This window comes from Hippoglossus hippoglossus, chromosome 7 (genome assembly GCF_009819705.1).
Source record: "Hippoglossus hippoglossus isolate fHipHip1 chromosome 7, fHipHip1.pri, whole genome shotgun sequence".
Lineage (NCBI taxonomy): Eukaryota > Metazoa > Chordata > Actinopteri > Pleuronectiformes > Pleuronectidae > Hippoglossus > Hippoglossus hippoglossus.
The window spans coordinates 15,245,294-15,260,367 of NC_047157.1; the positions used below are offsets into that span (position 1 = coordinate 15,245,294).

A 15,074-nucleotide genomic window follows, 5' to 3' on the forward strand; every position below is an offset into this window, starting at 1 on the left:
GGCAAGTTGGCAGACTGACTGTTACCGCCTCGCTCTCCCCGGCCTCTGCTGCCAACAGCCCTGGCACATCTGTGCCTGTCCAACCCGCCGTGTGCCAACTTACCCCACTCTCATTGTTCTCTCCTGAATGCACCCAACGCCCATGGGAAAGAAGGCTGAACACAGTGTGGCACAACCTACACAGCCTGTTAGATAATCTCGAGACATGAAAAGATTCTCTCAGCCTAGATTCTAGAAACAGCTTTTTGTTCTGCAGCATAGGCAAGGAAAACCCCCGACAGGGATATTTTTAAGATTCTTCCTCTATCAGCTTCTGTTTCTGGAGTTAGATATTCACGACAGTGAACACAATTCTGCACAAACAAAATAGCCTTATTTATTACTGTTGAATATTTGTACGATGTAATGCAGTATCTTATAACAGTATGGTGCTATCAATGGGAAACATTTTTTAGTTTGTAATAGTTTCAGAGGTTTGTTTTCTACTATCATCAACAATATTACAACATTTCATAGTCATTGCATGAAGGACATAGGGGCACATCACACAATACATAGGCAGAAACAATATAAGAAGGCAATGATCCCCAATCTATTATTTGCACTTTACTGTTATGTTGATTTCCTCCAATTGTACAAACCACACAGACATGCATGTACACACACACACACACACACACACACACACACACACACACACACACACACACACACACACACACACACACACACACACACACACAAACGTATATGTCTGTTTTCTGTGTGTGTGTGTACGTACTGTATGTATTTCCAGAGTGGAAGCGGTGATGTGACCAATAGCAGACTTATCAGGGCCATGCACGCTGGCAAATTATTCCAAATAGGAGAATCAGTCACTCTCTTCTTTGATCTCTCTGCTGCCTGCTCTCTAATTTTAACCCTCCTTCTTTCCCCCCTTTCCACTCTGTCTATACTGCACCAGTTTTCATGTTTCATTCCTCCCCCTCTGCCTCCACCTGCACATGGCCAGTTCTATCCTTTCTTACTGTCATCTGTGTTTGTGCGGAACAACAATGCAAGTATGGGTTTTTGCCTGTTGTGTGAGAGCTTATACAGACACACATATGAAAATGAGCTGCAGCCACAAGCTTTTAGGCTGTTTAAGGGCTCTGGTTATATGGCCGCTGGTAGAGCAGGGGATTCCTGGCATGACTGAAGGTTTAACAGCATCCAAATCACTGACCGAGTCCTGTCTGCTCTTCCAGACCGGCCTGTCTGTCAGTCTGTCTCACTCGGGCATCTACGCAGAACAGGCTCAAAAAGTCAGGGAAAAGGACAGAGGGAGGAAATATGGAGATACACATAGTAAAGACACTCTTCATCCTCACTCACTTCTGTGTGGTGCAATTAGCTTTTTTTTCTTAATTTGCACCACAAAGGGTTAAAGCCTTCAGGTTTTGCCATAATTGATTGCCATTCTTTCCACAATTGTTTTTTTTTGGATCTATTAAATGATAATCAGTTAGGTAATGAAATGACAGAAAACAATATTCTTTAATTTCCTGAAGCCAAAGGTTGCATCTCCAAAGGTGCTTGTTTTGTTCTACTGACAGTCTACAACCCCTAAAAATGACAGCTTGAGATATTACGATACTAATACCAGCATCAGATTCTACCATAAATGCTGTTTTGGGCATCGGCGAGTACACAAGTGTGCAGATCCATTACCATGTATTTCAAATATATTAGTTTCACTCAGATAAAATTTTAATTTTCTTTTCCCCGGAATCAATTCTTTGCCGCTCCAAATCACCAGCGACGAAGGAGAGATGATTTCGAGGAGTGTAGCGTTAGCCAGAGCTATAGCTAACATGTTAGCTACCATCCTCTTCCACACAGGGTTAGTAGCATATAGCTGTTAAAATATGTTTATTTTTTAAATGCACTGGGATTGGATCGGAGCCAGTAAAGCCCAGGTATCGGTATTGGGAAAGAAAAAATAGTATTGGAACATCTCTAATTACTGCCATAAAATAAAGACAGAAAGGCAGCTGTTCAGTAGGCTACTAGTGCGTTACAGCTGTGTGTGTGTGTGTGTGTGTGTGTGTGTGTGTGTGTGTGTGTGTCTGTGTGTGTGTGTGGGTGGTATGTACACGTTAGTGCACAGAGTGCTGTGGTTTTATTATGTCATTTGATTGACTTTCTCTGTTGTTACACAACAGTTGTTTGAAATAACAAGCACTTATGACTTATCGTTTTATTAGCTCTGGCTCTAATGCAAGATTTTGTCAATGAGCAGAGCCGAGCCTGGTGGGACCACATTCAAATATGCACTTACTCACAATCTGTGCAAACACACATATGCAAAAAGAAAAAAAACATTGTGTGGGTCACACAGGCACGCTGCTACACAACGATTTGTTTGATTTACACTGTGAGAAGGTCCCCAAAGAGAGGTTTAAATTAATGTGGGTAATTATACACTGGGAGAAGAAAGCAGCCACACACTTGAATTACACACACTAGCAGACACACGTGCCTGCTCCACGCGTGCACGCACACACACCCCCCCCCCCCCCCCCCCCCCAATGGGACAGACTGTCTTTGCTTCAAGGACGACTGCTCCTCTCTCTCCTGGCTGATCTTCAGCTCCGTTCACTTTATACTGCAGCTCCTCCTGCTGCTGCAGAGACATGTTGTGGTCCCTGGTCAGCCAGTCTCTGTGTGTGTCTGCATGCCAGAGGCTGGCTGACCCACTGCCAGAAACAGCCTCCGTGTTCAAGTGCAGACTCGCTGGGGAGCGGCAAACATTACTACTGTGCAACTACAGCTGACAGGGTGTCACTCATTCCAAACAAAGCATACACGCACAGGCACCGGGCTATGTATCAACATGTGGTATAGTTCCCTAATAAATGCATTCAAGAGGCAGTGGATTAGTCATCTTGTTACTGACGCAGACCCAGAGGAGCAAGCTGCCTCAATCAGTCATGAAGGGGAAAGGTAGAGGAGAGAGCAGCTGAAGGACCTCCCATCCTCTGGCATCACAACAAACGGCATCGAGGTGGAGCTCAGTTTAAAAGACCGACAGAAGACTGTTTGTTCTTCTGAGAAATTACTTGGAACAACACACACAAACGCATCACTGGCCAGTTTTAACACTGAAACATACTGACACGCAAATGGAGTGGAGTGTTTGTGAGAGTCAGCCTGTGAAAAAAAACAATGCACCAGCTGGAAAACCAACAGGCACAAGGCAGCTAACTTGTTTCTGATAATTGAAGAATAGTTGTGTGTGTGCGTGTGTGTGTCGTGCATTCAAACATGTGTGTATTAGTGGTTGGTTCAGTGGAAGAACCTCCCTACCTAACTAGAGGTAATGATGCAGTCCTCTCCACCTCAAGGCCCACAGATGCGCAGCAGAAGGCAGCTGGGCTTCAGCTGAGACAGCACTTTCACCCAGTCTGACAGAGTCAATCTCTCTCCATCGTTCTCACCCACTCCCTCTAATCCAAACTTTTTTAACACTGCATCTCCCCTCACTATCTCTCTCCACTCCACAGCCGTATCATTTCCCTGATCACATCCAGTCGACATAAAGCTCAATGAAAATGCAGATGTGCCACATAATGACCAAATTATCATGTGAAAGCGTGGAGGTGGGCAGAGGAACAAATTGCTGTAGGAAGCAGAGTGAGAGACAGCGCGAGAGAGAGAGAGAGAGAGAGAGAGAGAGAGAGAGAGAGAGAGAGAGAGAGAGAGAGAGAGAGAGAGAGAGAGCGTATATCTTAAAGCAGACCCAAAAAGGAAAGCGGCAGAGCTTTAAGTCTCGGGGGAATTTGAAAGCCACAGAAAATCCAGTTGCGGATATTAAGAGGCTTAATCTAAGAGCTTGCTGAGGCTGAGTTTTGCTGTGTGGGTCCCATCACTATCATCCTTGACAGAGGTTAAAGAGGAGACGAGGGAGGGATAAGGAGGAGAGGTAGAGGAGGCAGATGGGAGCAACAACGCGAAGAGGGAGCTGTGTATCATTATGACAGCACGGCACGCTTTTGTAGGAGAATTAAACACTGACATATAGTGCACAGGTGTGTGTGTGTGGGTGTGTGTACCCTTGTAGTACCTGCTCACAGGTGTCTTTGTTCTTCTATCCCATCAAACAGTATGTTGGATACAGTCAAAGCCAGGGGAGCATGTGTCAGACGGGAGTAGCGGAATCAGAGTCTGTGATTCTTTCATTCTAAAATTAGACGCAACCAAGTGATCCAACTCTGGTGCACGGGTCAGGTTGACATAACGCAACACATGCTGCGATGAAACTCATTATCATCGAGCTGCAGATGTTTCCCAGGGGAGGAGAGCAGGAGAGAGGAGACTACTGGCAGGCAGGTGGAGGAATCCCCACTGCCTCTGTGGCATCCTTTTCTTCTCGGTGGCATTCCTGCTTCATTTGATGTGGATGTTTTAGGCTTTGGTGCTGCAAACTCCGTAAAGCCCACAAACCCATAGTGTATGAGTCTTGTCAGTTTGTCAGGAGAAACCAGGATGTCTGTCCGCAGCAATCACTGCTGCTTTTTCACACAGATTGGAGCTTGCGTGTTCCACTGGGTGCCACATAACTTTGCTCTGTCCATAGATAAATAATTGCTTTTGCAGGGGCAAAAATGGTCCATTGTGCTTTTTGGAAGTCAGTAGAACATTTTCAGCGACAACAGCAAACAATTTGTTGTTTTATTTAAGAAATATATCTGGGACATGTATTACTTGCACAAATGTCTTTTCATTGCTGAAACAACCATGGGAACTTTGTGCCTCTGAACTATGCTATACACTCAAGTATAAAATGGCTTGTATATTTATCTATTTCTGCCTTTTGCGTTCTTGTAGGAGGAATTAACCGGGCCGGAGCGGCGGTGCCGACGTTCCTGCGGACCCCCACGATGATCCAGCCCCACCTGGACTTGAAGCACTTCCTGCAGTTCCCCATGGAGACCCAACATCCTGCACACAGCATGAACCTCTTCCACAACTTCAGCACGGTGAGAGTTGATGCAGATACGCAGACACACACATACACACACACTGAAGTCTTTTAACTCAGCCAGTGCAGTGAGGAACACACAAGATGCCTAGCTCCTCCAGGAAATCAGCCTTGTATTGAATTCAGGACATTCAAGTTGTCATTGTAGTGTCTGTGTATTTACCTTCATGATGATTTCACAATCCATGTGCAACTTATACATTTTTAATGCTTTTGTGAGCTTTAAAGTGTGTCTTCTAATTGTTGAATGGCTGCTATACCCACATTAAAAATTCATTCTATAAGGGAAGCAAGACAATCCCGAGACTGTATTATTTCTTGTACACACACACCCTTCTCCTATTCCTTAAATCAAAGACCCGAGAATTAAAGAGCGGCTCTAAGGCCATCCTTATAGCTATGTACTTCAAACATCGCAGTTTGTTTGATGTGGTATTTATTTTAACGGAGAGGGATCTTCCTGTTTCCCCAGGCCCCGACTAACATCTTATAATTTAGATTAGACTGTGGAGACATTTGGCATTTCACCAACTCAGCATAATGGGCTGCCTGCTCCTCCAGACTCCATTAGGGATTGTCAACACATTTCTTGTCAGCAATATGTAAAATAAGTGAACCTTGTATCTATGTGCAGTATGTGGGGCACTGCTATTCCTGGACCATGTCTGCACCGGAGTTATTTTCTGCGTGTCATCCGGGTTTAGTTGGCTCGTATTCTTCAAAGACGAGACACAGCAATCGCCTGTCACTAATTGGAATTAACTGGCATGTGCTGTAGCCATGTATGTTACTACAGGGATAGTGACACAAGTCCAGACACTGTTCAACCCCTTTTTAACGATACAGGCATTTTAATTGCCCTCCACGGGCCATGACATAAGTGGGAGCTCTGATCTTAAAACTGCAGCGCACCCAGCAGACATGGATTAATAGAGACACTGAAATGATGCATGCACTCGGTTTCCTCTCTTGCATCTGTTGGCACAGCCCTGAAACTCATTCTTGCTCGCTCTTTCTTCATTTTTGTCTCGCTGCCTCTGCGGCGCCCCCCCCTCTGAATCCCTCTCTTCCTCTTTCTGTAACATCCCTCTGCTCCCCGTCTTCATCCTCAGAACATCAACTTGCGTCTGAGGGTCCTCGGGACGCAGTGAATGTTAATAGCTGCTGTTGCTGCTGCTGATGTCTTCGAGTCAGGCCTGAGTGGGGGGGTGTTTTACAGCCCTGTGTCCAGGAGATGGGGCCATAGGAGAGGTCTTGGAGGACAGTATGACCTTATAGCTCAACTGCACACTGACACATGCTTGTTGACCAAGACCTCAGTGCTTTAACTGCATTGCATTAAAAACAATGGAGGAGTTGGCTGTTTGTGGGGCCTGACGTTAATTTGTTTTATCGGTGGCTGAATAACTCGGGAATATTTTGAGCTGTAAATAAATTAAAGGATACAGCTGAGGATGCTGCTGATGTAAACGCCGTCTTGATGTTTTCAAACAGATGCAGTCGTGGCCCTCAGCTTTCCCAGAGAACTTTTTCTGTTTAATTTACTGCTGTGTAGTTGAGTCAGTTTATACAGGAAGTCCCAGAATTAATGAGTTTGCCGCTCTGTTTACATCCCTGACTATATTTTATGTGTTGTTGGGCTTTTGGGCTGGAAAATGTTTGAACAATCGTTTTCTGTTTTCTCTGTATAATAATATAGTTCAGCCTCCATTAACTGTATTAATGGAGGCTGAACTATATTATTATTTCACATTGAGATGTATCTCTGATGCCTCTTGGTGTCTGCCCGCACCGGCGCATTGTAATAAATATGGATATTCACAATATTTCAGTGAAAGCACAGCGTAATAGCAGCAGTTACAATGAGAGATGTTCCCGCACAAAGCTGGCAGCTAGTTATTTTATCATTCTCTCCTAATAAGTGATCTGTGCTGAGTTTGTACAGTCTTAATGAGACGCTACTTCACGTTGAGGGTTATTATCCTCCCAGCAGAGGAATGGCCTCTCCTGAAGCCATATACAGCTTTAATGGTGCTCTAATGTGATTTGTCCTCTACCTGCCTGTCTCTCCCAATGTGCCCGTAGACAGTGATGAGGCTGAATTATTTATCTGCAGAAGCGGGTCCTGATATAGACGAACACACTCACACACAGCTCTGAGCCTCGGAGCAAAGTCAGGAATTTCTGATGAAGGTGTCGAATCATGCAAAGGCTGCGCGCTTACTTGTTGAATGTGACCTGCCGTTGGTCCGGCTTTCATCTCTGTTTCCCTCTCCTCCTAAACACAGCGCGGCTCCTCCTTCATAACACTTTTATCTCAGTATTAAACATCCCTGGACTCACTGATGTTTCATCCGACTTGTTGCCTCTGCAGGTTTCACACTGAGGTGGATCAATCAGAACTAGCAACAGTTAAAGGTTTGTTTTGTCCAGTTCCTGGTGGGGCTCACAGAATGTGTAACGTGCCTATGTGAGAGACATCACACACTGTACCTGTTAAAACCACTGTAAAAACCTCATAGTATTGTGTGTATTCACACTTAGTTGATTTATGGGCCAAGGCAAAAGCTCCACTGGCTGATGATGACATTTGATAGATGGTGTGAACTTGGGGAAAAGAGGAAGAGTTGAGCGGGAGGACAGTGGGACACACAATCCTCGGCTGCATCTGGATCTGGACAGGCTGAGCATGCATGAAGAAAAGGGGGGTAGAGAGAGAAAGAGAGAGAGAGAGCAAGAGAGAGAAGGGGAGGAGAAAACTGGGAAGCGTGGTGAGGGGACTCGTGAGACAGAGAGAAAGCAGCTGAGAGGAGAGGAGGTGGAGGCTGAGCAGAAAGGATAGGCACTTGTTAGGTAATGTGTGAGGGAGAGATTTGCAAACATCCTTGCAGCAGACAGTGGTAATGCATCATTAGGCACCAAGTTTTTTAGTTAGTTAGTTGTTTTCTGAATTGCCATCTGAGCAGGAGGCTGAATGAGTGAGGAAGGTGCAACACAAGCTCTGAGTCTCACACATGCTGAGACCCACAAATTCACCTCGGCCAGTAGCACACACACTGGACCAATGCAGCTCCAGGCTCCTACAGACACGGAGGAGAAGAAGGTGAGTGAGAACCTGAATATTTGGAGCTTGTTTTGGTTTCTTAATCTGGAAGTGACTCAGACGTGGTGTAGAACTTCAAAGGGGTGTTTTCTTCTTTACCTGGCGGCGTGCATGACTCCACTGTGCCTGCCACAGTGCATGGTTCCTCCAAGAGTCACACAGCAACATGATTCGTGTTGATGGAATTCAACAATTTGAAGCATTTTGTAGCAGGAACTTGATCAAACATGAATGAGAGAGAGAAGAGAAACGACAGAAAGGATGAAAGAGGGAAAAACAAAGACTGGGGAGAAGTGAGCTATAACGAAAAAGAAATGTAGATGAGGTTTAGGTCAGTAAATTCCCAGAGGATGCTTGGTTGCTCTTTTATCTGTTTCTCCACTCCAGAGGCTCTGTGGTAAATAAATACTCTGCTGTGTTTGGGTCTTACAGGCCTGTGGAGCTGTTGATATGACTAAGTGAGTGACTGAGTTATGCTCGAGGTCAGTGATCTGTGTGGTTTACATCCAACGCTCTCAACACGTCCAAACATCTCCGGACTCTAAGTGACATGGAATTTTACAGAACTCACCCAGCTGAGTTTTATTCAACAAGGCAACTGTACCTATTATGTGCTAATTGTTTTTTTTTTAAGACTGAGTGGACTTTGCAGCCAATTTGAAACCCCACTGCTGATTTTTCTCAAAACCGGTCAAAGCAACCGAGCAGTGTTTTGGAAACTTCCTCTTCAATTACATCATAGCGCTCCACTCCTATTTCATGAGGACATGCTTTGGGGAGCGTTGGGAGAGGCCGTGTGAGCAGCCATCCAAAAAGGCTTGTTGGCAGCTGGAGAGTGGGTTTAGTAACAGCTGGAGTTACTGGATGGATCATTGGTGACCCACACCCAGAGTGCTGCACTGAACTGACTGGATGGGGAAAGGCCCATGATTCACATGTACAGTTACTCCACCGCTTGTTGTTGTTCACATTTACTGGAAGGGGCGATGATGGGTAACAGCATGGACGCCCTGAGTATGGAGTTAAAGTGACATTTGGTGGTCTTTGGACTCAAAACGTTGAGTTGATTGTTGATACAAACGTGTGTTTAATTGCACTCATTGTGTTGGTTTCAGATGGCTAATGCATAATTATATCATCCACCCCCACTCCTCAGTCCATGTGAATCTGCAGCAGCAGCACTAGCAGCAACACAGCTGACGTTATGTTTCTGGGGAGAGAAATAGAAGAAGTCATGGAATGAGGAGTATGGTGAAGAGAGAGATAAGAATGTGCGATGTGAGGATGTCCGGCCCTGGGCCTCTGCCTCGCTCTTTCTCTAGCTCTCACCCCCCCCCCCCCCCCCCCCCCCCTTCTCTTTCTACTCCTCCAAATACATCTTCCTCTCCCACTCCTCCCGACTCCAGATGGTGTGTTTCTCGGCTGTCCTGTCGCCCAGCTAAACTTCTTGGTCCTCCCCCCCATTTCTTACTTTTACTGTTTACCCTGTTTTTTTGCAGTTGCCGAGGAACAAGCTCTGTGCAGAAATTCAAATTGTTTAAACTTGTCCTTGCTATGAGGATATTCATTTCGTCCTCTCCCAACTCTTCACTCTTCAGGCAAAGTCTTTGAATATTTCAAGAGACTATGGCTCTGGGTGTAATGTAGCTTGGTAATTAGCCAAATTAAACACATTGATGACCCAAATTGAGTCTTTTAGAGTTTGTCAGGCCCCCCCAAACCCACAGACTTGCATCAGACTTGGAGAACTCTCTGGAACATTCCCTCTTATGAATTCAAAACACACACACACACCCACCCACTCACTCACACACACACACACACACACACACACACACACACACACACACACACACACACACACACACACACACACACACACACACACACACACACACACACACACACACACACACACACACACTCCATGTCCACTTTTGTTTGTTGTCCTCTCTTTTGCACACCCGTAGCCGAACCGCATCATCTTCTAAATGTTGCTTTGCTCTATCTGCAGACCTCCTGCCAGACAGTTGTTTGTTATGGAAATCCAAACCAGTCATCGACTCCAGACTAATGCTACGGTCTATTAACGATGACCGCAGTTTAAATTCAGCTTCAAACCCAGATAAATAACTGAAATGAAGCCCTTTTTGATGAGTACAGACAAGGCCTTTGGTGTCAGGGTCAGGATTTAAGTCGGAGGCTTAGCCGCCGACACATGCTAAAGAAAGTCAGTTAAATTTATACATAGATGATGGACGTCCTAGCTGAGACAATTAGCACGGGGACAGTATGAAGCTACAACTTGGTCAGGATCATCAGCCTGAGCTTAGGTAGGGTGCAACAGGTGTCTCAGTTGTAGCAACAAGCTGTCAACAGTGTTGACCAGTGTTTGCTCACTATAAACACAGACGTGCAACAAACACTGGAAGACGCTTTAAACATTTGTGTCTTTGGATTTAATGTGGTCTTTGTAGAGTGGCAGAAAAAACTAGGGGCCTCTTTACCCCACACTGTCCTCTTCCATAAGAGTAAGTGGGCATAGCACAACATGACCCCTGTCATTATGAAGTATGAACTGTACTTCACAGATTCCTTATCTTCTCTCTCGTTTCTCTCTCTGTCTCCTCCCCTGTCATTTTCTGTCAGATGGACCCGGTGCAGAAGGCCGTGATCAACCACACCTTTGGAGTTCCTCTGGTCAAAACCAAGCGGCCAGTCATCTCCTGTAACGTCTGCCAGATCCGCTTCAACTCAGAGGTACAGGGACGCTGAACAAACACACCAGCACATACGCAGCATTTCTTCCTTTCTGCCTTCATCACTCCTGTTGTTTCAATTTCCCTACGCGGCATTCAATATGTTCTATTCTGTCCCTCACGCCTTCAATCAATCAGTGAATCAAACTTTATTTGTATAGCCCATATTCACAAATTACAATTTGTCTCATAGGGCTTAAAAAGGTGCGACAGCCTCCGTCTTTCACCCTCAGCAAGAGTGACACTACCAAAAAAAAAAAAACGTTAACAGGGGAAAAGAAACAGAGTTTAATAGATGCTGCGTGTAGCTCAGCCCGTCAAATAAAATAACAATACTTACAACATCGATGAGAAAAGACACCATATCAATGTTTCAGTTTTAATACATACGAAAATGTCTAACAGAGATGAAGGAGCAGTAATGGCAACTTTAATGAAAGATGTATTGCCAATGATAGTAGTGTACATGAGTAGGAATATTGTATATCTAGGCAATCACAATCCACCACCACCTTTCACAAACACATTATCCGGAGGAATGTGTTGGAGGCCTATCTATCCTATTTGTTCTCTTGAGAGCACGTTCTGACACAGAGGATGTGGTACATTTGTTTGGGCTGTGTTTTGGCAGACGCGATCCGAGTGGAATTTATTTGTTTCAAGACAGCTCAGAGTTTAGAAGCGATAATCACTGCAGCACAAAGCCTCAAGAGCCGCTGCAGCGGCAAGGAGCGGGAGATGGGATTTTATTTCCGGCTTTTTCAAAGAGATTTTCTCTCGCTCGTCAACACGGACGAAGCTTGATTGAGATTTTGAGCGTGTGGAAAGTTAATTTCACATTAGCATTAGTCATGACGTAAAATCTTAATTATGTTTTTCATGCTTTTCTATAATTCTATCAATTAATATTAGCAGCAGTTTCATCTGTTTGTCCATATGGTGTAGTTTATCCAAACTCGTAATGTGAGTTTAATGGCATGGTGTGCCCCTGGGAAACTTGCATAGATTACTGACGGACAAAATAAAGCAAACAAAAATCTTATGGAAGCATTTTATGTGCAGTGACGACAACTCAGTATCAGTTTTGTCTTTTTGCTGCACATGAGGACAGACACACGACGACATCAGCGCCAAATGTCATGTGCGCAGCGTATAATTTGGCTGATTCTCCATATTCGGTGGTGCAGACTTCAGGTCTAGGGCGTGCATCCATCCACAATACATAACATTAAGGAATGGACCCGTGCTTTAAATACTCCTCAGGTCTACAATCATGGTTTCCGTGTGGTCTGGGAGCTGCAGGGCTGTGCTGTGAAGCCTGCTCTTTGTACAGTCCTCTGCTGTATATCCTCCAAGGCAAAGAAAACCGTTAGACAGAGATGTTTACACAATGAAATACTTAGAGACCTGCAGCTAGCCATCAAATGGTGGCATCTTTAGTTAAGACGTGTCCTCTTGGATGAGGTTAAAATATGCAGCGCATCTGCGTAGAATTTAAATACATAACGTAACAGTAAATGTGTTGTTTTGAGGCGGAGAGCGAAGAGGAAAAGACAAGGGAAACCTTAAATATGGCAGAATTTACTCTTATGCACAATGTAAACCATATTAAGCACAACACTGTGTTATAATGCTTAATAGAGCATTTCTGTCTGTAAAATCTGCAGGGATAAGTGAGTGAATACTGCACACGTACACATGCTTGTTCATCCTCAGGATCGGGATTGCAGGACTACGCCACCTCTCTGTTGTCATTGTCACTATCACATGTGCTCGAATAAAGCACCCACTGCGACGTAATGTGTCCGCAGCGTCACCCTTGCAGCAGGCTGTGGTTGTTCCATCATGTTTGGTGGGAGAAAAACTGGCCTCCATATTGCTGTAGAATTACTTCCCACCCACTCTCTTCGCTGTTACTTTCAAATGAGGATGAATATTTCAGGAAACACATTGAAGAATCCTGCGATTGCCGTTTCCAGCCTAATTTCTTCCAGTTCTGCCCTTGATATTGACATTTCTCTGTCTTTATCTGTGAGCGGATTGGGTTTGCTCAGGTCGAAGACGGAGATAAGAGATAACATATTATGTCGTAATCAATTTATTTGTCTTCAAAGGATCCAGTTCTGGCTTCTTGCACCCGCCCTGTGCGCCCCTCATTTCACGCATCATTTTGCCATCATTTACTCATCTCATTTGATCTTTCTCTTCTGTGCCTCCCCCCATTCTACGCCTTCCTCTCTCCCAGCAACCTTCCCCCATCTTTCTGTCCGTCTCCCCCTCTCATGCTGCATTATTTACAGTGTAGAAATGCCTAAAATTGCCTGCCACTACTTATTATAAGATGCATTTGTCAAGGGCATGGATTAGTGTCTGGTTCTGCCTGCCCCAGTGCATCTTGGGAAAGTGGGAGTGAGGAGGCTTGGAGGGGAAGGAGGGTGGGGGTGGGGGGTTGTGCCCCACTGTCCCTGTGTTGCGCGGTGCCGTGAGGTGCTAAACGGGGGTTTTATGCAGAATAACCTTGGAGGCGTGCTGCATTAGTGACATCACAGGGTCCGTCGCGCTGCATTGACCAACGTCACAGCCGCTGCAGCAAGATTTTGGCTGATATGCTTCCCTTGTTTCCTTCCTCTTCCTCTCTCCTTGAGTACTCTCTCCCTCACTCTGTTTCTCCCTTGTTTTATTTTTTCTCTCACTTTTAACTTCCTCTCCTTTTTTCTTCCCCCCCGTCTCATCTGGAGCTGCAGCTGTAGCTGGGCTCGAACATCACACAGCTTTCCTCTGAAAATCAGAGTCATGCTGGGAAGTGATAAGGAAATACGGTCATCACAGGCTGATGCTGCATGCGCAGTGTTTCGTGTCTGAGTTTTTTTCTTTCTCTTTTACATCATTCCTATTTTCCGTCCAGCTCTTTACATCATTCCTATTTTCCGTCCAGCTCTTTACATCATTCCTATTTTCCGTCCAGCTCTTTATATCACCTTGTCTTGTTCCCTGGCTAGGAACTTTATCTTTCCCTCACACTCTCTCTCCTTTCTCTCCATCCAGGACCTCAAACTGTCATTCAGCAGCTTGGCAGTTGATCCCCTGGGCTTGGTGGGAGAGGTTAAGAAAGCCTCTTGTGTTTGCCTCACCATTCGCCACCATATACATTTCTATCTGCCCACATTCCCTTCCTCATCTGAGAGATCACTTTTCTTTCAGCTGCCCCCGCCCCTATCCCCTGACCCACCCCTCTTTCCACCCACGGCTCCCTCCACCTTGATCTGGTGGCTTTGCTAGAGCAGCTCCTTAAGACCCTTCTGACATTGTACGGTTACAGCCCGATTTGTCTTCATGATTTACAAGACTCATGTGATCTTCTCAATCACTGCAGCCCAAACCCCTGGTTTACCCTGCCAGCTCGTGTCCTGGATGCCATCAGGCACGCATAAGGCAAACATACACAACCGGGGCTCACATGCATAACTCGTCGACCCCCTGCTGCCTCCTTTACCGAGCCAGTCGATCCTCGCTCTTGAGCCTGCGGCCGGCGTGACGTCCTGAGTGTCAGTCAAATTCTCTAAGCCTTTCAGCACCTATGGCAGCTGTCAGCCGCTCTTCACGAGTCAAGACCATGACGCTCCCTCTCCCTGGCAACGAGCTGTAATCCAGCCACTTAACAATCATCTTCATCATTGGTCCCTCGATGCGAAAAGTATTTGGCACAACTGCTCACACAGTAAACTCGTGGAGACAGCAGGGAGCTATCTGAGTCAAAGAGGGGCGATAAAGTGCGGGTGAACAGATGGCAAACAGGGTTTCATGTATACCACCTGGCCAACGTGTGAGTGTGTGTGTGCGTGTATGACTGTGTTTTTGTTTTAAAGTCACCATACTGTGAGGCCAGTCCACCGGTGACAGCTCAGTATAGCCAACGCACATCTCGCCCACCATGTTGTCCCCGACTCACATACCTCTCTGCAGACACAAACAAACACAGACTGGACACAGACGCCGCTGACGTTCCGGGAGTCTCCTGTCAGATGACTCACCTCTGTTGTTTACGCACCGAACAAACACATTAGCTCGTAGCTTTTTCTATCTGTATAGTAGCTACAGCTTCTGATATAAACCTCTTTGCACCATTTTTTTCTTCTTGGCTTGAATGCCCGGTGATCTCCAGTTTCCAAAAATAAAAGTGTTTGGGTCC

General features: G+C 45.5%; 1 protein-coding gene across 3 annotated transcripts in view; it reads left to right on the forward strand.

Annotated features, from left to right (window-relative positions):
• The window catches only part of znf385a (zinc finger protein 385A), a 54,918-nt gene that overhangs the window by 25,314 nt on the left and 14,530 nt on the right, over positions 1-15,074 (forward strand). For 2 of the 3 annotated variants that reach the window (XM_034591234.1, XM_034591236.1), the window contains exons 2-3: positions 4,870-5,021; positions 10,776-10,886. In XM_034591234.1, coding sequence (XP_034447125.1) covers positions 4,870-5,021; positions 10,776-10,886 — 263 coding nt within the window. Of the gene's footprint in view, positions 1-4,869; positions 5,022-7,819; positions 8,127-10,775; positions 10,887-15,074 lie in introns of those variants that run through there. The other variant, XM_034591235.1, reaches the window with a different exon arrangement.